This window comes from Salmo salar, chromosome ssa24, assembly GCF_905237065.1.
Source record: "Salmo salar chromosome ssa24, Ssal_v3.1, whole genome shotgun sequence".
NCBI classification, from domain to species: Eukaryota; Metazoa; Chordata; class Actinopteri; order Salmoniformes; family Salmonidae; genus Salmo; species Salmo salar.
In genome coordinates, this window is record NC_059465.1 from 24,830,856 (window position 1) to 24,858,732 (window position 27,877).

Genomic DNA, 27,877 nt, shown 5'->3' on the forward strand with positions numbered 1-27,877 from the left:
GAAGCGGCATATAAATCACAGAGCAGCGTTTCACGTCTCAACTTCCTGTTCCTCTCCATTAAAAATGATAAACTGTTCCTCTTGAAGCTATTCGCTCGCTTTCGGGTCCCAGTATGCACCTTTCACAGTAAAAAAGCTGAACTCTTGTCAGATTTATTCTATCCTGCTCCCATTGTTGGAGATGAATAAGAGAATAATTAACTGGAGCGTGATAGCAGCTGCACAAAGACAGGACTGGCTAAAATAACAAGCCTGATTCATCTGTTTTTGTTGTAACACACCTTTTGTATCATTTTGATAAAACAGAGGACATCTGCTTAGAAATAAAAAAGCTGTTTAGATTTTTTTTTAAACAGAAATAAAGGGGCCATATTTTCTCTTCCCTCTTCTGTTAAAATGAGGACAAATGGGCCTTAGAAAGGTGTGCAACGTAGAGTCCACCATATTCCTCCTTTCTAGTAAACACTGAGCAATGACACATAAGACCGCCAGGGATCCCCATAGAGACCCTTGAGGAGAGCAGGGAGGCATTGATGTCAAGAGCTTAGGGGCCCAGGAGAACCCTCCACACTATCCACACCTCTGCTACACAACAGAACAGGCATCCGCCAGCATCCTCACCACACATCATACAACATACAAAGCCCAGCGCTCACACAAAAACCAGGGTCTCCTTTTTATCCCTGAAGGACAAAATGGACAATAGGGGGATGAATTACAGCCACTGAAGCCCTGCCAAATACAGCAGAGAAAGGCTGGAAGAGGGACGAGAAAGATAGGGAAAAGGGAGGAGAATGGAGGGGATTCAATGTAAGCTCAGTAAAATGAACAAGAAAGGCTGGTGCTCAATACGTCTGCAGTGCTGTCAGACAATCAAAACAAATAAAGAGGGGCCGCTGTAGAGATACACAACTCAATATGGACTCACTGGGCAGGGAACTGGCTGTCAGCAGGGAGAAAGGACACAGCTTTATACCCATACCGATGAGCCACTACCTCTCCCGCTGAATCTTCCACCTCCCCTGGCCTGCCTGCCTGCCTGGCCCACTGCTATGGAAGAGGAGCCTGCCGCCATGGATCCTTCATCCTGCAGACTAATGTGTCCCTGAAGTTTTGTTAAAGCTGGTTATTTACTCCTGCAAAGCAATTGCTTCAGCCTAGGGGCAGCAGAATAAATAAAAAAACAGAACTGTGAAAAAGCTCATGCCTTTTGCGATGAAACACTGTCAACTACCAAGGGGGGATTACTGCTTCAAAATTGGGGTGCAGGCTTTGGATAGGACATTTAGGTAAGGCTGAATGCTAAAGCAGAGGTTGAGGCACCTGAGAAGAATACAGAGGGTCATAAATAGATGATCAAAAACGAATCCATGTTTCTTAATAACAATATCTCAATGTATATCCTTGTTAGAAATGTTCTCACACTGTTCAAAGAAGAAAGCCTATGACAAGTTCTGTGAAAGCAAGAACTCATCATCATTACAAAGACATCATCACACACCCATATCAAACCGCAGTACTTATCCTGCGAACAGGGGCATGAACGAGGCAAAACGACTGCGGATGGGTATGGAAATCTGCTTGAAGGAAGGTCAAAGTGATTAAGCTGACATTAATGACAGGTCTACTCTTTCTGTGTGAATGCTCACCGTAGCTGTCTCTAAACCCATTTGTAATTCCGCTCCAAACGATGAAGCATCTGCTTTGAAGTCTCTACCACTAATGCTACACAGAGAGGTTAAATAGCTTAATGCTGAAGTCTGTTTCACTTCTCTCTCTAATGTTGCCTTCGTTTTATATACCCGGGTTATGGCTCCTGGATTTCACAACTCAATTTACCCCAGCTAGTTCTGTAAAAGCTCTCTCCTTTCTTATTTCCTGTCCTTCTCACTGTCAAAGAATAAGAAGGGGCTTATGGTAAATGAGACCATGGCAGACGTAACCCGTCCGTTATCTCCCAATGAGGAGGTGTGAAAGCATGTTTGAAGAATGTTTATCTAGCAGGGCATGGATGCAACACAGACCTGTGGTGATGAGGCTGCAGCTTATGTCCCACTGCTTCTAAAAACCATGCTTAATCCACTGAGGCTTTTTTGGAAAGGTCTGTCAAAGAGGAGATTGCAGGTCTAAAAGGATGGACATATCTTCTCTTTACTCGAGTATCAATTTGAGGTCAGCTTAGTATCCATCTCTGACTCTGCATATGTTTGTATGTGGGAGTGAGTCAATAAAGAAAATCGACACGTTTGCATTACATGTGCATGTATGAGTATGGCTGTCCTTATGTGATTAATATGTAACCTATGGAGGAGGTACGTGTCCACATGCCTACACACAAGCGTGTATGTGTGTGCATGAGTGGGTCGGTCTGTGTGTGCATTTTCCTATTTCATACCCTGGGGCTCTGTCTCCACCCATGCTCCCTCCCTGGGTTGTCCATGCTGTTTGTGGTTGAGGCTATCAATGGCTGCCTCTAGAGCCATTTCCCCCTCTCCTCCTTTATAGATCACTCAGTCATATTGGACAAAGCTTTCTCAGGACACAAACCCTAATCCTCCCCTCAACCCTATAGTGCCCTAGACCTGGCATTTCCGGTAAATTATGAAATGATGGTAGCGCCTTATGTGACAAAAACAATAACGAGAAACAAATCTATTAAAGCATGAATGAAAGGGAATGAGAGACCTGTTTTCACAGCCAATTTGAGATTGCAGGGTTGGGTTTAGGGGGGCGGGAGCAGCCGGCAAAAGGCACACAGAGAGAGCAGGCTGGTAGCAGCGGCAGCCAGGCTCACAGGCTGCAAAGCAATTTCACTGTTTGGCAATACTGTTGTCTCTGTCTGTGGATTAGAGCTGACACGGGAGCGCCTGAGTCATGCTAAATGTATACAATCAAAGCCTTTCGTTCCTGATCTAAACTCACTGCATCAGAGAATGATGGAGAGAAGAGTATGGAGATACGTGGGTTCAGGAAAATATCATCAAATAAGTGCATTGCTTTTAAACCATATATAATGAACACAGCATTCCATCACTATAAGACAACAGGGGGATTCTCAAATGTATTTTATATAAAGTGGGAGCACAGTAATGATTTGAAGCTATAGTTGGTGTCTACATTTGGACAACGTTACCTGGAACTCTGATAAAACACATTGCATTACACTTCAAAATGTACCTGATGAAGGTTGATTACTTTAAGAAATAATCTTCTAAACACATGATGTTTCCTCTATTATATTTTGGATAGCTAAAGTGTGCTTTATATTGTGAAAACAATATACAATGTTATTACAATGTAATAACTTCGTAAACTGTGTCCTCTTGTAGTCTGACCTCACCTTCTTGTCACCTGGGTCTGAGAATGCTCCCTACTGGCTGAATGATATCCTGATTCCTGGGCGTTCTCGCTATTGGCTAAGACTTGGCTTGGGCCCGGCTGGACCTGGCAGGACATCTCCTGACCCGTCCTTTCCATGGTCGCCCACGGAAATGCCATCTGGCTGGGGTGAATGATTACACCGGCAATGGCCGTGTGACCTGCGGCCAGCGGGAACCAAGGTCACTCCACCTCCACGCTCACTTTACCTGTTCTCTTTTTGTTAGGTTCGGGGTGAATCATCCATCTCTGACTATTCTACAACAGAAATCAAGTTCACACACAAATTAATTAAAAATGAAAAGCTGAAATGTCTTGAGTCAATAAGTATTCAGCCCCTTTCTTATGGAAAGCCTAAATAAGTTCAGGAGTAAACATTTGCTTAACAAGCCACATAATAAGTTGCATGCACTCATGCAATAATAGTGTTTAACATGGTTTTTGAATGACTACCTCATATCTCTGTACCCCAGACATACAATTATCTGTAAGGTCCCTCAGTCGAGCAGTGAATTTCAATCACAGATTTAACCACAAAGACCAGGGAGGTTTTCCAATGCCTCGCAAGGAAGGGCACCGATTGGTAGATAAAAAAAACAGACACTGAATATCCCTTTGAGAATGGTGAAGTTATTAAGTACACTTTGGATGGTGTATCAATACACCCAGCCACTACAAAGACACAGGTGTTCTTCCCAACTCTGTTGCCGGAGAGGAAGGGATTTCACTATGAGGCCAATGGTGTTCAGACAACTGAGAATGGATCAACAACATTGTTGTTACTCCAAAATACTAACCTAATTGACAGAGTGAAAATAACGAAGCCTGTACAGAATAAAAATATTCCTAAACATGCATCCTGTTTGCAACAAGGCACTAAAGTAATACTGAAAAAAATGTGACAAAGCAATTATGAATATGCCTGAATACAAAGTGTGATGTTTGGGGAAAATCCAATTCAGCACACTATTGAGTGCCACTCGCCATATTTTCAAGCATAATATCTGGCTGCATCATGTTATGGGTATTCTTGTAATCATTAAGGACAAAAAATAAATGGAATGGAGCTAAGCACAGGCAAAATCCTAGAAGAAAACCTGGTTCAGTCTGCTTTCCACACTGGGAGATGAATTCACTTTCAGCAGGACAATAACCTAAAACACAAGGCCAAATCTACACTGGAGTTGTTTACCATGAAGACAGTGAATGTTCCTGAGTTACAGTTTTGACATAAATCTGCTTGGAAATATATGACAACACTTGAAAATGGTTGTCCAGCAATGATCAACAACCAATTTGACAGAGCTTGAAGAATGTTGAAAAGAATAATGTGCAAATATTGCACAATCCAGGCTTAGAGACTTACCCAGAAAGACTAACAGCTGTAATCAATGCTAAAGGTGATTCTAACATGTATTGACTCAGGGATGTGAATACTTATGTAAATGACATATTTCTGTATTTCATTTTCAATTAATTTGCAAACATTTCTAAAAACATGTTTTCACTTTGTCATTGTATGTAGAAAAAAAACAGACTTAATCCATTTTTAATTCAGGCTGTAGGACCATGTAGATATAAGTTGAAGACCATACGTTTAATAGTCATTTCTATAGATTCTATAATGTTCACTTTAGCCTACTATATAAACTACAACATATGACTGACAACAATATTGGGATTTTTCAAGATGTTTCTTTTGAGTAATATTGCCTTATTCAATTAACAGTAATTTAGTCATGTTATCATTTTCAACGTTAAATTACGAACATGAATGACTTTGTCAAACAGAATATCAGTGGCCTCCCGCTACGTTAAAACATAGACTTGATAGATATTTTGATCTTTTGGTTGGAAACACTTTATTTTGAGGTGTCAGGCCTCATTCAGGAAGAGAAAAGTAATGTGCAAATTGATTTATTAGACTCAAACCTGACAAAATGAGCAGTTGGCTATTTGATTCTAAGCATTGGCCACTAATGCCAGGATTGCAGCAAACGAATTATGTAAAAACGTGCTATTTTGTAAGAGGAAAGAAGTGACTGAATCTCGACGTAGCCTATAGCTACGTAATAGCTAAACTCGCCCTTTGCATCACTGATTAAACGAGTAGTTCAGCGATTGGGGGGCACAATAACAACCGGCCACACAAGACAACCCAGAACAGATCAGATTTCTTTTCGGCAGGCTTTTCCGCGGGACCTGGCTTGCCATGCTCCAGTCATTTCTCATATTACAGAACATCAATCATACAGTAGAGACAGTGCTTTTGCGCTGGCCGAGCCTGATTTACAAACATTAGCGAGGAATACAATTACAACAGTCCTTGCCCGAATAGCCTTGTGCTCACAATGCGGCTCGAGATGAGGGGAAGAGGCTGAAAACATATGTACCGAGACGCACAGATAAGCGAATTACATCGTCAACACTCTGGCTTTTTAGTGATGTCAAGTCTTACAGAAATGCCATTGAAAAGGTTCATTAAAAACGCTATAGTCGTATGTCAGTAGCCTAATAGGTTGTAAAACTATTTGTCAATTTACTAGACAAGTTTGTAAAACCGGATCATTAACAACTTTGTGATAACCAAGTCAACATGAGCTGTCTAATTCAGATGTCTGACTATTCACTGAACACGCGTTGCATTAAGCCTACATCATTGCCTATAGCCAAACAGACTATCATGATTTTACACATGTTTTAACGCGCAACACCGGAATGACCAACAGCCTAAATAGATTACATGATAACGTCATTGGTAGACTAAGCCTATAATAAATGCGCGTCAAGTTTTTTTGACTGGGTTATTGTCTAAAAGAGAAATAACAAACAGTCAATCAAGTAGGCTATCCAGCGGTAGCCTATAGCCGATGGCTTGAATAAGCGATGATTATTTAGCAGATGAACAGAAGAAGAAAAAACTTTCATCAATCTAATTGTGGCAAACAAAGTTGATTTACAAGCAAAAACGAAAGATTCTATTTTTATCATACACAGAAAATAAAATAGAACCAAATGTCGCTAAAGAGATTGAAAAACTACGCACCATCATGACACAAATGGTATAAAACATTAAGCTGGTGAAAAGTTACGTCCTTGGAGCAAGATTCATGTGGACATAAAAAGTTTCAATCCGTTCTCTGTCTACACCACTGATTGGCATTATAAAGACAGAATCGTATAGAAATAAGGTCTGTGTCCGTGGTGCTGATCCCAGCGGTGAACGCAGAGCGGAGGCTACAGAGCGCCTGTGCTACTCTATGGTCGTTCCATCGCTGATCAATGATTGAACTGAACAAAGGCAGAAAAGGATCAATTTCTAATAACTATCAATGCAACACCGCCGATTTCTTTCTCCATTCGTCCACAGTAACATATTTCCCATCATTTTAAAGTACACAATGTTCTATGAACACATGCAACCAAAAAGGTAAAGGATTACACTAACCTGAAGCCGCCGTAGATCAAATTTCTTCCAATATTGAAACATCGATCCCACATCGGCGGCCATCTTGGGGGATATTGAAGATATTTTTTTCAGCGGCTGCAATAAATATGTGGGCTGGATTTCCCTTGTTAAACAACGTTAATGATTACTCGTTCTACTTTAAAAAAAAAGGCAACGAGCACATGAAAGTCCACTGAACTAACGCAAATGTGTTTGTAAAAAAATAAGTGATGTTCTGGTGGACCGCGAGTGTTTTTGAAAAGAAAAATAGTATCAACGCATTTGTGCAGTCCCGGTTAACTGGACAAATTGCATTTGATTTTGGTTTGTCAAAGTTATCAATACTGACGTAAGGGGTTGATCAATAGCCTACCGTCTGATAAAGGGAAGGAGAACAACAATGTAATCTATGCATATTGTGCTTATGGAAATCCGTCTACCATTGTATAAAATGAATAAAACAGTTGCGTCCATATCTTCAGTCCTTAATAATAGTGGCCTAAATAGTGAAATACACAGAACACCTCTTTTTATGTTTACACCCCTCCCTCCATTAGCTTAGCCTACAAATAACAGTGAATGGATGAATAGACTATATATCCATTGCACTTTGGATTTCTGCTCATCTGAAGAAATAGGCGCAGATCATTGGCAATGCATGCACCTACTCTGGTGAACGAATAAAAACGAGTTTAATCTGTGATCATGTTAATTCATTACCATTTCAAAATGTGAAATAGTAATACTACAAAAACCTTCGCGCACATGCACACGCACACGCACGCGCGCACACACACACACTTACATACATTGATGCTACACACACATCACAACTGCTGCTACAATACTCTTATCTACTATTGCTAGTACTGCACAATTCAAATTCTTGCCCCAAAATCCCCCCTTCCCACTTAATGTGTTGTGAAAAGTGTTATGAAATGTAATGTCATGTAATATTTTAAATTGAATATAACTGCCTTAATGTTGCTGGACCCCAGGAAGAGTAGCTGCTGCCTTGTGTAAATATTGTACTATAGATCGTTGCCTTCCTGTTTTATACTTATGCTAAAATATATTATTCTATTCTACTGAGCCATTTACTTTATATTTGTAATTCTTGTATTTTATTATTTCTTATTGTTGTTGTATTGTCGAGAAGGAACCTGCAAGTAAGCATTTCATTGGACAGTATATACCATGTGTATCCTGTACATATGACTTACAAAAACTTGAAACTAATTTGAAATAACTTCTTAAACATTTCACTGTCTAAACTTTGCAAAATGATTCCCACACATGCCTAGTTACTGATTATTTAGATATTTCAAAGTTCCATAAAAAATATATGAAACATATTTTTGAACTTAGTTCATATGTGAAAATGAATTGATCACTCTAGCAATTGGATCTAGCTTTGATCTCTGAAACTGAACAGTGGCTGGTATATGGTGGGTTAACTGGGTCTCAGAAAAAGTGGGTATGCAGGCATAGAACAAATCTAGGCATTGTATCTCTGGGATACAGACTGGTACTGGATGATATGAGACCTGTATAAACAAAGGCATATGGGAGGTACTGAGTAGCCTACTTAAAATAAAGCATATTATTGACAAATTGACACAAATCCTCTAGAGTCTACTCTGAGCAGTGCCTGTAGGGGGTAAAATAACATGTTTATGAGGTCAATTACTGGATTCCGGAACTTAATTTTGATTAGATAATGAAAGATTATAATGTGAAAACAGTACGTATATGGTATCTGAGGAGTTACAAATATGTGTATTTCTGTTTCATCACATCTGGAGGCTATACAGGGGAAAGGAAAGGGAAAGGGGATACCTAAGTCAGTTGCACAACTGAATGCATTCAACCGAAATGTCTCTTCCGCATTTGACTCAACCCCTGTGACTCAGAGAAGGATTCATATGTAATGAATATCATATTGATATAGTGTTTTTCAGTGGTAGCTTACTTTTGAAGAGCACAGGTAGACAGACACGCACATCAAATACAAAGACGATATACTACGCAGGCATTCATGTCCATCACCACTACTCTGGAAAACCTGCCTCTGTTTACATTAAGTGGTTTGTAAGAATTTGTTCTTAACTGACTTTTCTAGTTAAATAAAGGTTAAATAAATACAAATAAATACATTTGTAAGACCAGTGAAGGCTGCAGACATATTCCATAATTTACAATAAAGTTGTTTTCCATCATACTTGACTCTCTGTACACCATAGACTAGCATTCAAAATGTTGTAGTGGTGATGGTGGAGGTGGTTGTTATACCAACTCTGCACTTTCAACAAATCATTTCCTTCCACTATTAAACGCATACCAAGCAAAGCTAAGCTTGAACAAGACCTGTTTTAGTGTTGTCTGCTCCCCCTGGTGGCTGTACATGTTCTTAGGGTACAGTAGTACACTGAATAATATTCTGACCAAAGGGTTACACCTGTAGGCCTATGTTAACATTAAACACATCCTTTGATTTAATTACCAAATCATTGATAAGAAAATAGGTAATACATGTACATACATGATAATCTGGAGCCATGTGAAATCACAAATATAGGAAAAGGTCATTAACTCAGGTCACTGTGATATGCATCATAATGCCGTTTATGTGTTTATTACATCATACATGACATCCCTTTTAAAACGTCTGTAAAGAGAAAATAATATGCATATATTGTTGTACTTTAGCAACTTAAAGTTTATTACTATCTGAACCATATGTAAAGGGAGGAATTTCATATTCTCATGCCAGACAAAAATCACCTAGGGGGAATTCTGAAGGAAGCTTATTAAAAGTTTCAGTATTATTGCGTTTTATTGGTGGCTCGAGGGTGGCAATGAGATGCAAGCCTCATATGAAAATAATAACATCTTAGTTAGCTGTGATTTATCTGGAAACTTAACATTCAAATTAGAGTTGATATGGAAGACAATTTCATGCCAGGGTTGTTGCCACAATAAACCCACCGGGCTGTGTGTTTTATGTAAATATGTTTTTAGTCCAAGTTTGACTGAACAATTCGGCGCTTGCAGATTTCATTCTCATGCATATCGATCAATCACCTGAGTAATCTCACATATTTGATAAAGTTTTGAGCAGTGAATGAACAACCAATATTGACAGGCACAGGTTGCATATTGACAGAAGCAGGTTATGTCCACTTCTATTACATGTGTATCAAATGCAGTAGGTCGTGTAGAAAGAGATGATTCAATTGAAGAAGAACCAGCAAAACTTTAACATTCAGGTGTATTACAAAACGTGCAGTATCAGTGGCTCATTTTCGAAGAGCCAAGATAAATTTGGTTTGACACATTGAAAAAATGTGCTGCTAGCACTGCCTACTGGCCAACAGGGGTAAATCGTTTTCAAAGTCAAGGCATGGGCAACCTAGTATTGTGTTTTAAAGTTATCTCCATTGCCACCATCCATTGTTATGACAAAGCCTTTACAGTGTAGTGAAGAAGGCGCAACAGCACCTCTTCAACCTCAGGAGGCTGAAGAAATTTGACTTGTCACCTAAAAAGCCTCACAAACTTTTACAGATACACAATTGAGAGCATCCTGTTGGGCTGTATCACCGCCTGGTAAGGCAACTGCACCACCCACAACCGTAGGGCTCTCCAGAGGGTGGTGCGGTCTGCACAACGCATCACCGGAGGAAACCTGCCTGCCCTCTAGGACACCTACAGCACCCGATGTCACAGGAAGTCAAAAAAGATCATCAAGGACAACAACCACCCGAGCCATGGCCTGTTCACCCCGCTACCATCCAGAAGGCGAGGTCAGTACAGGCGCATCAAAGCTGGGGCCGAGAGACTGAAAAACAGCTTCTATCTCAAGGCCATCAGACCGTTAAATAGCCATCACTAGCATAGAGAGGCTGCTGCCTATATACACAGACCTGAAATCATTGGCCACTTTAATAAATGGAACACTAATCACTTTAATAATGTCACTTTAATAATGTTTACATATCTTGCATTTCTCATCTCATATGTATATAGTGTATTCTATTCTACAGTATCTTAGTCTATGCCGCTCTGACATTGCTCGTCCATATATTTATATGTTCTTAATTCCATTCCTTACTTAGATTTGTGTGTATTAAGTATTTGTTGTGAAATTGTTAGATATTACTTATTAGATATTACTGCACTGTCAGAACTAGAAGTACAAGCATTTCGCTACACCCGCAATAACATCTGCTAAACACGTGTATGTGACCAATACAATTTGATTTGATTTGATTTCAGTGTAACATTTTCTGGTTATTGGTCTTGTAAATGTTAACAAATACCTACAAGACTATAAGCCTCAGTCGAAAATCACTATGAGTAGAAAGGGCACATCATGCTCTGCTGCCTGCTTTAAAGATCTGCAGTTACTGAGGAGGATGGCTTGTGTTTCTGACATTGGGAAAACAGTAAGCCCCTTGGACTTAACCCTTCTAATATATCCTATATCATCAGACATCCCGGAATTTATGCAAAAGGGTGTGTGAAGAACTGAGAAGTGACATGACATCAACTACCTTGTGAGGGAGTATTTTCACGTTGTCTACTTTGAAATCCAAGCCACCCTGTTTGTATCACAATTTCCGTTTATGTCTCTTCTTTCTCCATCCATCCATCCATCCATCCATCCATCTCCCATGTAGAGTATGTGTGACTCAGTTACAAAGACTGTAATGCATGAACATTAGTAGTTCAAATGCCCCCAAGAACACACCACACCACTGACCGTCTATTTAGGTGGAAAATGTATTGACAAAACATTCATTTGGATACTGTATAATTAGAAAATCCTTGATGAACATTGGCACCATACCCCTATTTTCCATAGCTTTTTTCCTTTGCTATGTAAGAAAGTCACCAATATGACAAAAATTCAGAGGTTTAAACCAAACAGAGCTGCTACCCAGAAACACCTCTCATCACAATAGTTATGGTCCATCATGAAATGTAATGGGACAGCTGGAGGATGGAGCCCAGCAAGTGGAGCTGTCAGTCAAACCTCTAGCTTTCTACTCAAGCCATATTTGATTCTAGTGTCTCGGTAATGTGATGGAGTGTTGGGCTGTTACTCTAAATCATAGTTTAAGCACTGACAATAGACCAAAAGGAAGGGGAATACTTAGTGCTCTTCACCTGTGTCACTGCCTATAGAAGGCATGGAGCTTTTATAGTGTATGTGTAGGGAAGGTTGGCAATGGGTGTGGTGGGGTATCAGTAGCCTATATATCTACCCCCTAGTGATCATCCTGTCACATTTTAAACCGTCAAGGATCCTCTTTGCCCTTTTCCAGCTACGACATGGTGAGTAGATGCTCACCCCTTGACTGGATCTAATCCTAGGAAGCTTCAGAGAGCCATATGCATTTCACTGTGTGAAATAAGTGATCCCAAGTAGATTTTTAGTCAGGAATCATTTTGTTGGGGAATTCCTGTTCTCTTCTAGTTGTATCTCTCTGGGGACAGGATGCTGGCAGTTGTCATATTTTTTTGTCATTAAATGTACAGCAAGATTGAGATTGAGATGACTTCTCTCTCTCAGGTTTACTGCTGCTTTATTTGTTCATGGAGAGTATGAAATTGTTATTTTTTTGGGCCGACAGAGCAGATGGTTGGTATCTAACTTTGAGAGAATAGGCAAATTGAAGTAAGGGTAAGATGTGTTAACAGATGAGAATCTTTCATTTGTGTTCTTTATCTACTTTGCTCTGAAAATTCAGGAAAGACCTGCTGTAAGAGTTAAGATGTCTTTGAATGTCCAAATTAATAGATTTAGCAAAATTTCTGTGAAGATTTTGGGGTGAGGACAACTGAGGACTGGAGCAAGGAGTAGAGATGGGAATAGAGATGGGACAAGTGACCTCAAACATCAGATAGTTTTCTGATAAGATGTAAGGCATATGTTTATTGAGGTTGTTGCACCTGGTCACTGGTCCCATGAGGTGCAAACATTTTCCATGGGTTTACGATTGTGTTCATCCTCATTTCAACCCAAATAATATGATCAAATAATCATCAACTCAACTCATCATCAATGCAACTCAACTCCACACAAAGCAGACAATCTTTCACTAAATTGAGATGAGTACATACCTATTGGCACAACAACCTTCAGCTGTGAAGCACAACTGTTGGTGGGGCTAATCCACAGCACCCGTTAGACATCAGCTGTCGAGAGAGGCCTGCCAATCCTGGCACTCTAATGTCATCAGACTGCATTCCCATGCTCTGTTTTCATGATTCCATGGTAATCCCTGCCTCATGGGATATCTCCACTCAAACGTGGCTCAATGCACCACCCTGTCAAAGCCTAGGCCCCAGTGCATAATCCCTCATATGATCCAGGGGCTCTGAGTACGGGAGGACCACTCCCTCACCATGCTAATTATAGACTCCCAGTGAGGAAAGGGCTATGGAAATAATTTAATTGCAAAATAAGAAGTATTTCAGGTCTTCATTATGAAATGTGCGCTATACCATCAATCATGTTTAGTGTGCAAGGTTATAGTAACCCCAGTCAGATATTTAGTTTGCTGGCATGATCTAAGTAGGTTATATTAAACCCGGTCAGATATTTAGTTTGCTGGCATGATCTAAGTAGGTTATAGTAAACCCGGTCAGAAATTTAGTTTGCTGCCATGGTCTAAGTAGGTTAGAGTAAACCCGGTCAGATACTTCGTTTTCTGGCATGATCTAAGTAGCTAACAGTAACCCCGGTCAGATATTTAGTTTGCTGGCATGATCTAAGTATGTTATAGTAAACCCAGTCAGATATTTATTTTTCTGGCATGATCTAAGTAGATTATAGTAAACCCGGTCAGATATTTAGTTTGCAGGCATGATCTAAGTAGGTTACAGTAAACCCGGTCAGATATTTAGTTTGCTGGCATGATCTAAGTAGGTTATAGTAAACCCGGTCAGATATTTAGTTTGCTGCCATGATCTAAGTAGGTTAGAGTAAACCCGGTCAGATACTTAGTTTTCTGGCATGATCTAAGTAGCTAACAGTAACCCCAGTCAGATATTTAGTTTGCTGGCATGATCTAAGTAGGTTATAGTAAACCCAGTCAGATATTTAGTTTTCTGGCATGATCTAAGTAGATTATAGTAAACCCGGTCAGATATTTAGTTTGCTGGCATGATCTCAGTAGGTTATAGTAAACCCGGTCAGATATTTAGTTTGCTGGGAGGATCTAAGTAGTTTATAGTAACCCCGGTCAGATATTTAGTTTGCTGGCATGATCTAAGTAGGTTATAGTAAACCCGGTCAGATATTTATTTTGCTGGCATGATCCCTTTTTTCTCCATTTCCGCCTGAATGACGTGCCCAAAGTAAACTGCCTGTAGCTTAGGCCCTGAAGCTAGCATATGCATATAATTGGTACCATTGGAAAGAAAACACTTTGAAGTTTGTAGAAATGTTAAAATAATTTAAGAGAGAGACCATCCTCTTAAAATGCAAGAGAAACGCCATATTGTAAATTGGATGCAATTCCTATGGCTTCCACAGGGTGTCAGCAGTCTATGTTCAAAGTTTCAGGCTTGTAGCTTCAAAAACAAATAAGAAATAACAGTTTTAGTAGAAGGACTCAGTCTTGGAAAGCCGTGTTTGCGCGCCATGAAGAAATTACACATCTTCCAAAATCGGTTTCCTATTAAACATACTTCTTTCCGAAAAAAATATTATAGTTTTATTACATTTTAGGGTACCTGAGAAGTAAATAGTAAATAGTAAATAGTAAATCGCATGGCATATTTTCGCTGTAATAGCTACTGTAAATCGGACAGTGCAGTTAGATTAACAACAATTTAAGCTTTCAGCTGATATAAGACACTTATATGTACCAAAATTAGAATTTATTTGAATTATGTGCCCCCCAGTTTCACCGGAAGATGTCCAGTTTGCTGGCATGATATAAGTAGGTTATAGTAACCCCGGTCAGATATTTAGTTTGCTGACATGACCTACTTATGTGAAAAAGCCAATAATAAATTAACAATCTCAGGTGATCATGGTACCAATTGCTGTGTGTTTGTTAAATCCAGGCCCCCAGAAAGCAAAGAAGAGAGCAGAGGGAGCCAACTCCAATGTGTTCTCTCCATGTTTGAACAGGCCCAGATCCACGAGTTCAAAGAAGTAAGTAGACCAACTTGATACATTTCTTCTCCAAAGCTAGTAACATTTCTTTTCCATTGATTTTGCCAAGTAACACAACCATAGACACATGCAGTACATAGTGGTCTGTCCAGAACATTTTTAATGGGGTGGCCGAGGTGGAGCATGGACCCAGTTTAGGAGGGCCATAACATTTTGAACCTTAATCAATGCAAGGTGGATTTTTTTTTCTATATAAATATGATGGTTCAATGTATTAAATGCTTCAGATTAGGTTTGGTACATTTCCCTGTTCAAATGGTAGCTAAACTAACTTCTAAAATGATTTCTCATTTGTGTCTATCCGTGTTTCATAATTTTCCTTAAATTCGCAAGTGGCTGAATCTATTTCACCAGAGAAAGCATCTGAGCGAGGGAAACAGCGCCCCTCTGTCTTAGTATCTGTAGCCCAGACAGTATCAGGTACATGGGCTACACATACCAAGACAGTGGTATGCTGTTTCGCTCGCTCTGATGCTTTCTCCGGTAATATTGGTGAGTCTTGCTGTCAGGTGTGGGTCTTGGTCAAAATTATCAATATATTCAGAGTCGACCTATCAGATCTCAGATTTGGGGGGGGAGACACCCTTGACACACCACTGGCAGTACATTGATAAATTCTCTTTTGAATCTGAATATATACTTGCATAACAGGAGTACGCAAGTATGCTCTGATGTGAATACATGTACACCTACTCACCCTATCAACCCTCAACAGGCTTTCACTATCATGGACCAAAACAGGGATGGTTTAATACATTTGTACAAGATAAATTCATGAAATAAAGTGGGATATACAGGATATAAGTGGGAATATTGAATGGAAGTATGTGAGAATGGTCAACCAATACATTGATGATATACAAACATAGATGTCATACAAAGGTTTCACTGCTCATATGACTGATTGAAAAGGTGCTTATAGCCAGAGATAAATAGCTGGTTTATCTGGCTTCATGCTGGCAGCAGATCCTGGTTTTGGCCCATCTGTCAAATTGAAATGATGCCTTGGTCTGTCTGTCTGTCTGTCATCCTTTAGGTGCAGACCCAGAGGACACCATCCTCAATGCCTTCAAAGTCTTTGATCCTGAGGGGAAGGAGACCTTGAAGAAGGACTTGTGAGTGTGCCTGTCTTACAATGCAGTCTTACATATTAGGTGTGTACAGATGTAGGATCTTAATTTGAGCCAGTTTGCTGAAGCAATAAAATAATCCTGCAGCAACAGGAAACGTTAATTATTATGTGGATAATAATTCATGGACATTTTTGCAGGGGTTGATAGATTTTTTTGTTTGGACAAATCAAGTCTAAAATGTCCAACTGGAAATTACAAACTCTAATAAGCCTTTTTAAACCTCAAATACATTAAACGTATGCATTTCCTTCTGCATTTCCTGCATTTCCTGAAAATTCTCAGCAACAAAAGAGTAATCAAATTAAGATACTACATACAGTATGTACTGTATGTAGACTCCTAATAATTACTACTACTCTTCATAGTATAACAGTGTAACAGTGTCTTAGTCTATGCCGCTCTGACATTGCTCTTTCAAATATTATATTCTTAATTCCATTCCTTACTTTAGATTTGTGTGTATTGCTGTGAAATTGTTAGATATTACTTGTTAGATATTATTGCACTGTTGGAGCTAGAAATACACACATTTCGTTACACCCGCAATAACATCTACTAAACACGTGTTTGTGCCCAATACAATTAGATTTGAGATGTTAACAATCCAGGCAGATGGGTTCTCCCGCGAAAAGTTTAGAACCATCATCACTGATCATTTTTTTTTACATACTAAGCAAAAACACTTTCATCATCTTCTCAAACAGGCTCTGTGATCTATCCCTTCAGATGGAGCAGATGTTCACCACCTTCCCTCCAGATGTGGCTGGACACCTGGACTTCAAGAATCTGGTCTACATCATCACACATGGGGAAGAGAAGGACCATGAATAAATCCACCTCTTGCTAACTGTCCTTGCATCTCTTCTGTTACACGTCGCCCCGCTGCGCATCAAAGCTATCTGGAAATGTTTGAGATGTGCATGATCATCTTGTAAACAAAGGATTTTCAGGTTAATCGCATAGAATCCATTTTCATACAGGATATAGATCCAACTGTAACTAAGTCTGATCTGTCCATTTGGGAAAGCTATCAGATGATTTGAACTGTACCAGCCCCAGCTGGTACACATTCTAAAATCATCTAGAGAGTCTAGGTTCACAGCCCCAGCTGGTACACATTCTAAAATCATCTAGAGAGTCTAGGTTCACAGCCCCAGCTGGTACACATTCTAAAATCCTCTAGAGAGTCTAGGTTCACAGCCCCAGCTGGTACACATTCTAAAATCATCTAGAGAGTCTAGGTTCACAGCCCCAGCTGGTACACATTCTAAAATCATCTAGAGAGTCTAGGTTCACAGCCCCAGCTGGTACACATTCTAAAATCATCTAGAGAGTCTAGGTTCACAGCCCCAGCTGGTACACATTCTAAAATCATCTAGAGAGTCTAGGTTCACAGCCCCAGCTGGTACACATTCTAAAATCATCTAGAGAGTCTAGGTTCACAGCCCCAGCTGGTACACATTCTAAAATCATCTAGAGAGTCTAGGTTCACAACAGTTTGTATTTGTAATCTTGTTCAGAAATTCCACATTAATGTTTTGTCCTGTGAACAAGGATGTGCACTTGTAAACCTTCAAAATCTATCAATACAAATATTGCAACAAAAAACATGAATGGTCAATTACAATTAATGAGGTGTCTGAAATTCCTATTGGTATTCTTACCAGACGCCTGCTCCCCTCTCATAAATCTAAGCTTGACTATTAGTAAAATAATCAGTTCTTCTGGGGAAGATGAAAATCACAGTAATTAAATTGTAATTGACAATCAAGTTCTACGGAGGCTGAAATATTTAGGGAGGAGGCTGGCACTGTGGCAGCAGTCATGCACGGATGCCACGGCGTGGCACACCTAGGAGGGTAGTATATCCCAGGACAGCACAGTAGATGGCAGCGGCCATCAAATCCACCCAGAAGGTTGATCGTGCAGATTCCTCTGAAGTAGGAAAGTGGGTGTGGCTAGATCAGAGGGCATCGTTAACGGCTAATAGATAGGCTAACGTTTATTTTGTCCCGGTAGACGGCTAATATTAGGTGTTGTTTTGTATAACACTAAGATGTTGAAGTAGTTAACTAGGTATAATATAACGTTGTATGATAACTAAATAACAGGGTGTCATTTCTACACGTTTTTGTTCTTGGAACCAGCAATTTAGTGAAGCTAGCCAATCGTAGCCACCACTAGCTAGCGTTAGCTAACCAGCACTAGATTTGCAGCTCACTCAGACATTTTTTCTACGTCGCCATGGCCGATGTTGACAAACTCAACATAGACAGTATCATCCAGCGTCTTTTAGAAGGTAAGGAAAGAGTACATTAATCTTACGTTATTTATGCAATATTATGTTTACTTCGTTAGATGACTGGTGGCAAGCCTTAGCTAGATAACGCGTTAGTTGTTGACGCAGGTTGGCTCTGGCTATCTGTAGCTAGCTAAGCTAACGTTAGCTAGTAACTAGCTAACATTAGTTATTAAGGCTGTTGTTGCCCATATCTAACTAGCTAATGTTAACCTGACATTTGTCCCGGACGACACATTAAGAAATGTCCATTCAAAGTAGCTAGCTAGCTATGTAACTAACGTTACTTTAGCTACATGATCCAGGGCACTGTCTTAGTCAACTAATAGCTGCCCCAGTCAGTCAGTGAAAGATTAAGTCAATAACATGAGAAATCTGATATGATGGTCACCACTCACACCCCTATCCAGACAACATGGCAATGAGTATGATGGCGAACTAGGTAGATACTGTATCTTTGCTTGTAGATTCATCAGGATTGTTTCATTTTTAGTCAGGGGAGCAAAGCCTGGTAAGAATGTGCAGCTGCAGGAGAACGAGATCCGAGGATTGTGCCTCAAGTCCAGGGAGATATTTCTCAGCCAACCTATCCTTCTTGAACTTGAAGCCCCTCTCAAGATCTGTGGTGAGTAATCATCAATATTTGGTGAACATAACTGTTACATGAAGTGTCTTCTATCCCAATGAGGGATGTGTAGAACCTGAAGTTGAAATCATTTGCCTTCTGCAGGTGACATCCATGGGCAATATTATGACTTATTGAGGCTGTTTGAGTATGGGGGCTTCCCTCCTGAGAGCAACTACCTATTTCTGGGAGACTATGTGGACAGAGGGAAGCAGTCTCTGGAGACCATCTGTCTGCTTCTGGCCTACAAAATCAAATACCCAGAGAACTTCTTCCTGCTGAGAGGGAATCATGAGTGCGCCTCCATCAACAGAATATATGGATTCTATGATGAGTGTGAGTGATATGTGGTGGCTGTAATAATCATAACCCTGCACTCTCTGACAGAATATAGCCTTTGTATCTACATAAATTGCATTTTGTTATAGGTTCCTGTTCCAAAGCTACGCATTGCCTAGCTTACTATCATCCTAAAATTATATTTTATTATTCTAGGTAAAAGAAGGTACAACATCAAGCTCTGGAAAACATTTACAGATTGCTTTAACTGCCTCCCTATTGCTGCCATTGTTGATGAAAAGATCTTCTGTTGCCATGGAGGTAGGTTGTGTTTTAGTAGTCCTTAAACATGAAGAGAAGTGGTCCTGTTTTAGGACACACTAAGACATTGCTGTGATATTGAGAAATACTATTTTCTTTTATTTGAATTGTATACTTCTCATTTACCCACAAGTTCTTACTGCAATTAACCGTATTCTTGCTGTTCATCTCCTTCTGTGTCTCTCAGGGTTGTCACCAGACCTCCAGTCCATGGAGCAGATCAGGCGCGTCATGAGGCCCACCGACGTCCCCGACCAGGGCCTCCTGTGTGACCTGCTCTGGTCAGATCCAGACAAGGATGTCCTCGGCTGGGGAGAGAATGACAGAGGCGTCTCATTCACCTTTGGCTCAGAAGTGGTGGCAAAGTTCCTGCACAAACATGATTTGGATCTGATCTGTCGCGCCCATCAGGTATGTCTGCATACTTTCACTGTACTGTCTGGAGTTGAATGCATTGTTTTTATTTTTAACCCAACCATAATCAATGTTGTTTTTTCCGCAGGTTGTTGAGGACGGCTATGAGTTCTTCGCCAAGCGACAGCTTGTGACTTTATTCTCAGCACCCAACTACTGCGGGGAGTTTGACAATGCTGGTGCTATGATGAGTGTGGATGAGACCCTCATGTGCTCTTTTCAGGTGAGTATTTCATCATGAATATACTCTGTCTTATCGCAGGAATGTAAATGTGTCAGGGATTGTATTAGTACTAGTGTATGGAGATCTTAACGCTATAACCAATCTTGTCATTGTCAAACTACGATGTAAAGACTATTGCAGTGGGCAAAACATCATCTTAGGTTGGATTACTTGTGTTCATTCCACTTGTAGATTCTGAAGCCCGCTGAGAAGAAGAAGCCAAATGGCAGCCGTCCAGTCACACCCCCACGGAACATGGTCACCAAGCAAGGCAAGAAATAAGGTGGCATGAGTGGACCTATGTTCTGCTCTCTGTTCTGCTTTTGTCTTTCGCGTCTGAAGGGTTGGTTGCCCTTTGTGCTGCCAATACTGAAAAGATATCCACTCCAACCTGATGAAAGCAAAATGTTTTGTCCACAAGGGTAAATGGATATGTCACCATGAAAACCTCAGGTGTTTTGCACTCCATTGCAACTAGTCTTTGCCACATATGACTGTTCAACCAGGAACAATGTAACAATATGGCTGATAATGCACAGAAATGCCTTGTTTAAAGCTGTGCAGAGTTGTTTTCACAATTTCTTCATTTCATGTTTCATCAATTTCTGTCATCACCTGTTTCTCACTGTCAATGTTAATAATGCAATTAATGGTTCTTAAAACAACTATGGAAATATCACAAGACACTTAGTTGTTCATTTCTGTATAACTTTCTTTATCATAGGACATTGAATCCTCACTTTGCACCTGCATCCTCACCATTTTTAAAACATGTCTTGTGCTGAATTAAATGAAGAAATAAAGCATTCTTATAATGTTGACTAAATCTTTCTAATAAACTTTTAGGGGGAAATTGGCATTTGAATTGTATTAGCATCATGCTCCTTCATCAATTATTTGAGGATTACAAGGTAAGCTCAACCTTGAATTAATTACTGCCATATATTTTGTATTATAAACTGGGTGGTTCGAGTCCTGAATGCTGATTAACTGGGCATGGCAAAACATTTCTTGTTACTGCTCTAATTACGTTGGTAACCAATTTATATTAGCAATAAGGCACATCAGGGGTTTGTGGTATATGGCCAATATACCACGGCTAAGGGCTGTATTCAGGCACTCCGTGTTGTGCAGAAGAACAGCCCTTAGCCGTGGTATATTGGCCTTATACCACACCCCCTCGTGCATTATTGCTTAACTAGCTACTACGTGATGTGAAAGACACTTATGGACTAAAGGAGCCTAACATCACTCCTTATAGTCCAAGGACCTTAACATGTTCTGTTCAGAGACTAATTGGCTCTGGCAGCCAAATACTCCATCGAACCGTGAAATTGATTCTCAGTTGCGGTACGGTTCTAAAAACATAAAGTCGTCATATCACATCAAAATTATTTCCAAATGCAAAATATACACTTACTGTACACTTTAACAGTTGGAGCTGACTGTATTTTTTGGTGACAACACGTCTGTGGTGTCAGTCTTCGTTTACACACAGGTGTTCAGAGACGCAAATAGCTCACATGGAACTATGGCCATGTGGGAGCCCTAACCCTATAAAGGTTTGTAGTAATTTAACCTTTTATTTTATTATTTATTGCTGATATGAAAGATAAAGCAGGGTGTGAATTACAGCGGAGCCAGTGGGGGCTCAGCTTCCCTGAATGAGTGGTAGGTAGCCTAGTGGTTAGAGCGTTGGGCCAGGAACCGAAAGGTTGCTAGATCGAATCCCCGAGCTGACAAGGTAAAAATCTGTCGTTCTGCCCCTTGACAAGGCAGTTAACCCACTGTTCTTAGGCCGTCATTGTAAATAAGAATTTGTTCTTAACTGACTTACCTAGTTAAATAAAGGTTAAAAAAAATGTTAATGAGACATTAGCTCCCCTAAATGCAACAAAAGTCAAACTTTGGGGGGGCTCTAAATAATGCTAATTTAACCATTCTATTTGTTTAAAATGCATTGGTAAATATGTTTTACATTTGATCAATATGAAAATAAAAGCTTCCAAATGAAACATTTATTTCTACGTGGCTGCACATACTGTCTCCCTGTCCACTGCGCTGTCCACTCAGTAGTGCTGAATTTGGCTTCAGCTGATCTCCTTTAAAAGCATAGATTTTCCTTTGAACACTGAACGAAAATATAAACGCAACAATTTCAAAGATTTTACTGAGTTACAGTTCATATAAGGAAATCATTCAATTAAAATAAATTAACCAACTCAAATTGTATTAGTCACATGCATCAAATACAACAGGTGTAGACCTTACAGTGAAATGCTTATTTACAAGCCCCTAACCAACAATGCAGTTTAAAAAATATGTATAAGAATAAGAAATAAAAGTAACAAGTAGTTTTAAGAGCAGCAGTACAATAACAATAGCAAGACTATATACAGGGGGTACCGGTACAGAGGCAATGTGCGGGGGCACCGGTAAGTCGAGGTAATATGTACATGTAGGTAGAAGCAATGGTGTGAAAGGGGGGGCATTAATTAGATGTTCAGGAATATTATGGCTTGGGGATAGAAGCTGTTTAGAAGCCTCTTGGACCTAGACTTGGTGCTCTGGTTCCGCTTGCCGTGCGGTAGCAGAGAGAACAGTTTATGACTAGGGTGGCTGGAGTCTTTGACAATTTTTAGGGCCTTCCTCTGATACCACCTGGTATAGAGGTCCTGGATGGCAGGAAGCTTGGCCCCAATGATGTACTGGGCTGTACGCACTACCCTCTGTAGTGCCTTGGGGTCGGAGGGCGAGCAGTTGCCATACCAGGCAGTGATGCAAACAGTTAGGATGCTCTCGATGGTGCAACTGTAGAACCTTTTGAGGATCTGAAGACCCATGCCAAATCTTTTCAGTCTCCTGAGGAGGAATAGGTTTTGTCTTGCCCTCTTCATGACTGTCTTTGTGTGCTTGGACCATGTTAATTTGTTGGTGATGTGGACACCAAAGAACTTGAAGCTCTCAACCTGCTCCACTATAGCCCTGTCGATGAGAATGGGGGTGTGCTCGGTCCCCCTTTTCCTATAGTCCACAATCATCTCCTTTGTCTTGATCACGTTGAGGGAGAGGTTTTTGACCTGGCACCACACGGCTGTCTCGACATTGTGTCATCTGCAAACTTAATGATGGTTTTGGAGTCGTGCCTGGCCGTGCAGTCATGAGTGAACAGGGAGTACAGGAGGGGACTGAGCACGCACCCCTGAGGGGCCCCTGTGTTGAGGATCAGTATGGCGGATGTGTTATTACATACCCTTACCACCTGGGGGTGGCCCATCAGGAAGTCCAGGATCCAGTTGCAGAGGGAGGTGTCTAGTCCCAGGGTCCTTAGCTTATTGATGAGCTTTGAGGGCACTATGGTGTTGAACACTGAGCTGTAGTCAATGAATAGCATTCTCACATAGGTGCTCCTTTTGTCTAGGTGGGAAAGGGCAGTGTGGAGTGCAATGGAGATTGCATCATCTGTGGATCTGTTGGGGCTGTATGGAAATTGGAGTGGGTCTAAGGTTTCTGGGATGATGGTGTTGATGTGAGCCATGACCAGCCTTTCAAAGCACTTAATGGCTACAGACGTGAGCTCTACGGGTAGGTAGTCATTTAGGCAGATTACCTTAGTTTTCTTGGGCACAGGGACTATGGTGGTCAGTTTAAAACATGTTGGTATTACAAACTCGGACAGGGAGAGGTTGAAAATGTCAGTGAAGACACTTGCCAGTTGGTCAACGCACGCTCGCAGTACACGTCCTGGTAATCTGTCTGGCCCTGCGGCCTTGTGAATGTTGACCTGTTTAAAAGCAAAAGAAGCATGAAACAATTACAGTATATAAATTGTACAAATACACCATTAAAGACAATACCTTCAATTGTTCACTAAAAAATAAAAAACATTAGGTGTCCACTCTCTTTCTAGAGGGTCTTATATGTTTAGTATTTGTTTTCAAGACCCATTACATTTTTCCAGTGTATTCGTACTTGAGGCATAACATTTTTAGTGCTCGTCTAACGTCCAAGTTCCCCGTCTCGATTGTCAGCGCATATGGAGAGCCGGCTGGTAGACTAGATTAGTGCTTGTCTAGCGTGGACTGGACACAACTGTGATTTTGATTTTTCCAGTGTATTCGTACTTGAGGCATAACATTTTTAGTGCTCGTCTAACGTCCAAGTTCCCCGTCTCGATTGTCAGCGCATATGGAGAGCCGGCTGGTAGACTAGATTAGTGCTTGTCTAGCATGGACTGGACACAACTGTGATCACACCATCGTCCAGAACAGTTGGTGCTCTCATGCATATTTCAGTGTTATTTGCCTCGAAGCGAGCATAGAAGTAGTTTTGCTCGTCTGGTAGGCTCGTGTCACTGGGCAGCTCTTGGCTGTGTTTCCCTTTGTAGTCTGTAATGGTTTGCAAACCCTGCCACATCCGACGAGCGTCGGAGCCGGTGTAGTACTATTCGGTCTTAGTCCTGTATTGACACTTTGCTTGTTTGATGGTTCGTCGGAGGGCATAGCGGGATTTCTTATAAGCTTCCAGGTTAGAGTCCCACTCCTGGAAAGCGGCAGCTCTAGCCTTTAGCTCAGTGCGGATGTTGCCTGTAATCTATGGCTTCTGGTGGGTACGGTTGCTGTGGGGACGACGTCAACGATGCACTTATTGATGAAGCCAATGACTGATGTGGTGTACTCAATGCCATAGGAAGAATCCTGGAACATATTCCAGTCTGTGCTAGCAAAACAGTGCTGTAGCTTATCATCTGCTTCATTTGACCACTGTTTTATTGATCTAGTCACTGGTGCTTCCTGCTTTAATCTTTGCTTGTCAGCAGGAATCAGGAGGATGGAATTATGGTCAGATTTGTCAAATGGAGGGTGAGGGAGAGCTTTGTACGCGTCTCTGTGTGGAGTAAAGGTGGTCCAGAGTTCTTTTCCCTCTGGTTGCACATTTAACATGCTGATAGAAATTTGGTGAAACAGATTTAAGTTTCCCTGCATTAAAGTCCCCGGCCACTAGGAGCGCCGCCTCTGGTTGAGCGTTTTCCTGTTTGCTTATGGCGGAATACAGCTCATTGAGTGCGGTCTTAGTGTCAGCATCGGTCTGTGGTGGTATGTAGACAGCTACGGAAAATACAGATTGAAACTCTAGGTAGATAGTGTGGTCTACAGCTTATCATGAGAAACTCTACCTCAGACGAGCAAAACCTCGAGACTTCCGTAGATATTGTTTACATATATGCATAGTCCGCCACCCCTTTTTTTACCAGATGCCGCTGTTCTATCCTGCCGATACAGCGTATAACCAGCCAGCTGTATGTTGATAATCTTGTCGTTCAGCCTCAACTCGGTGAAGCATAAGATATTACAGTTTATAATGTCCCATTGGTAGTTTAATCTTCCTCGTAGGTCGTCAATTTTATTTTCCAATGATTGCACGTTAGCTAGTAGAACGGAAGTCAGGGGGGGTTTTATTAGATTGCCTACGAATTCTCAGAAGGCAGCCCGACCTCCGTCCTCTTTTTCTCTGTCGTCGCTTCACGCAAATGACGGGGATTTGGGCCTGTTCCAGGGAAAGCAGTATGTCGTTCAATTCGGGCTCGTTGGACTCATTAAAGGAAAAAAAAGCTTCTGCCATTTCGTGGTGAGTAATTGCTGTTCTGATGTCCAGAAGTTATTTTCGGTCATAAGGGATGGTAGCAGCAACATTATGTGCAAAATAAGTTACAGATAACGCAAAAAAAACGAACAGAAAAACACAATCGGTTAGAAGCACGTAAAATATCAGCCATCTTCTCCGGCGCCGTCAGGATCTGTACACAATTCTTGGAAGCTGAAAATTAGGACCAAATCTATGGATTTCACATGACTAGGAACACAGATATGCATCTGTTGGTCACAGATACCTTGTCTGTGCGAAGTTGCTGGATATTGGCAGGAACTGGGACACGCAGTCGTACACATTGATCCAGAGCATCCCAACATGCTCAGTAAGTGACATGTCTGGTGAGTATGCGGGCCATTGAAGAACTGGGACATTTTCAGGTTCCAGGAATTGTGTACAAATCCTTGCAACATAGGACCATGCATTATCATGGATGTGAAGGTCCTGGATGGGCGTGGTTACACGTGGTCTGCGGTTGTCAGGCCCGGTTGGACGTACTGACAAATTCTCTAAAACGACATTCAATTCTCTGGCAACAGCTCTGGTGGACATTCCTGCAGTCAGCATGCTGATTGCACGCTCCCACAAAACTTTAGACATCTGTGGCATTGTGTTATGTGACACAACTGCACATTTGATAGTGGCCTTTGATTGTCCCCAGCACAAGGTGCACCTGTGTAATGATCATGCTGTTTAATCAGCTTCTATATATGCCACACCTGTCAGTTGACTGGATTATCTTGGCAAAGGAGAAATGCTCACTAACAGGGATGTAAACAAATTTGTGCACAACATTTAAGAGAAATAAACTTTTTGTGCGTATGGAACATTCCTGGGATCTTTTATTTCAGCTTATGAAATATGGGACCAACACTTTACATGTTGCATTTATATTTTTGTTCAGTCAACATTTTCGCCATTTGTTTGCCATGCGCCGTTGATAAAAATAGCCTTTATTGCAATGCATTTGATTTATCCGTTGATTTATCATTATTTGCTTTTGTCAGTCAGCTGTTTAGAGGCTCATTGCTTTGTTTTTCTACTGCGCGCAGGTATTGGTGTTGTCTGTGGCATCTGTGGCCAGAAGAAGTAGACCATGTATGTATCTGTATTATTTCCATAGTTACACTTAGATCCAGGAATCATACAGGGTTTAAGTTCAATGTTCTAATTCAATTGTTAAATGCTTCATAATTTAAAAATAACACGGTCATGCCATTAATGTAAGGAAAGAAATGTGGTGTTTTATGTCACAGGATCTGTGAAGACTCCAAGCATTCAACTCATGAATTATGGACAACTCATAAATTACGGTGGAAACATGTTTTGATTCAACTCGTGTATTATATTGAAAGAAGGCTACCTGTTCTGCGTGTGTTCATGGGTGTCTCTGCTGAGAGGGTAGGCTACCAGCAGTGGTGTAGGCCTAGTGGAGGGTAAATGCAACTAAATGCAGTTTACCCACCATTTTTATAAAATTTGATTGAAAGTAACCAAATCCCTTACATTAATCCTGATATAACTGTGACTTTATTCACACAATAAAATGTTGACTTTATTCTTGAAATATTGCCACTTTAAACCACTCTTGACTGAACTGACTGGGCAGCATTAGCAGACAGACGATGTGAAAAGGGGTCCCCAACTTTAAAATCTGGTGGGCATCGAAGTAGTCTTCCCTGTTGCTCAGTTGGTAGAGCATGGTGTTTGCAACGCCAGGGTTGTGGGTTCGATTCCCACGGGGGGCCAGTACAACAACAAAAAATGCATAAAATGTATACATTCACTACTGTAAGTCGCTCTGGATAAGAGCGTCTGCTAAATGACTAAAATGTAAATGATGTAAATGTAAGTAGACATTTTCCATTACTGCCACAAGGAGGTGCCAAAAATCCAGCAGGCTCTTACCCTCGC

General features: G+C 40.8%; 2 protein-coding genes across 5 annotated transcripts in view; one reads left to right on the top strand and one right to left on the bottom strand.

Moving 5' to 3' along the window:
* Positions 1-7,373, bottom strand: part of LOC106585474 (homeobox protein cut-like 2) — a 114,827-nt gene extending 107,454 nt beyond the window's left edge. For 2 of the 4 annotated variants that reach the window (XM_014171711.2, XM_014171710.2), the window contains exon 1: positions 6,827-7,372. In XM_014171711.2, coding sequence (XP_014027186.2) covers positions 6,827-6,889 — 63 coding nt within the window. In that variant the 5' untranslated portion in view covers positions 6,890-7,372. Of the gene's footprint in view, positions 1-6,826 lie in introns of all 4 variants that reach the window. The other 2 variants (XM_014171709.2, XM_014171712.2) reach the window with 2 other exon arrangements.
* Positions 7,374-18,330: 10,957 nt separating this feature from the next.
* Positions 18,331-21,122, top strand: LOC100194534 (protein phosphatase 1, catalytic subunit). Its single transcript, NM_001139620.1, is given in 7 exon segments — positions 18,331-18,452; positions 18,946-19,077; positions 19,183-19,413; positions 19,573-19,677; positions 19,865-20,088; positions 20,180-20,314; positions 20,507-21,122. Coding segments are annotated over 7 exon segments (972 nt in total). The 5' UTR covers positions 18,331-18,397; the 3' UTR covers positions 20,597-21,122.
* Positions 21,123-27,877: the final 6,755 nt, after the last annotated feature.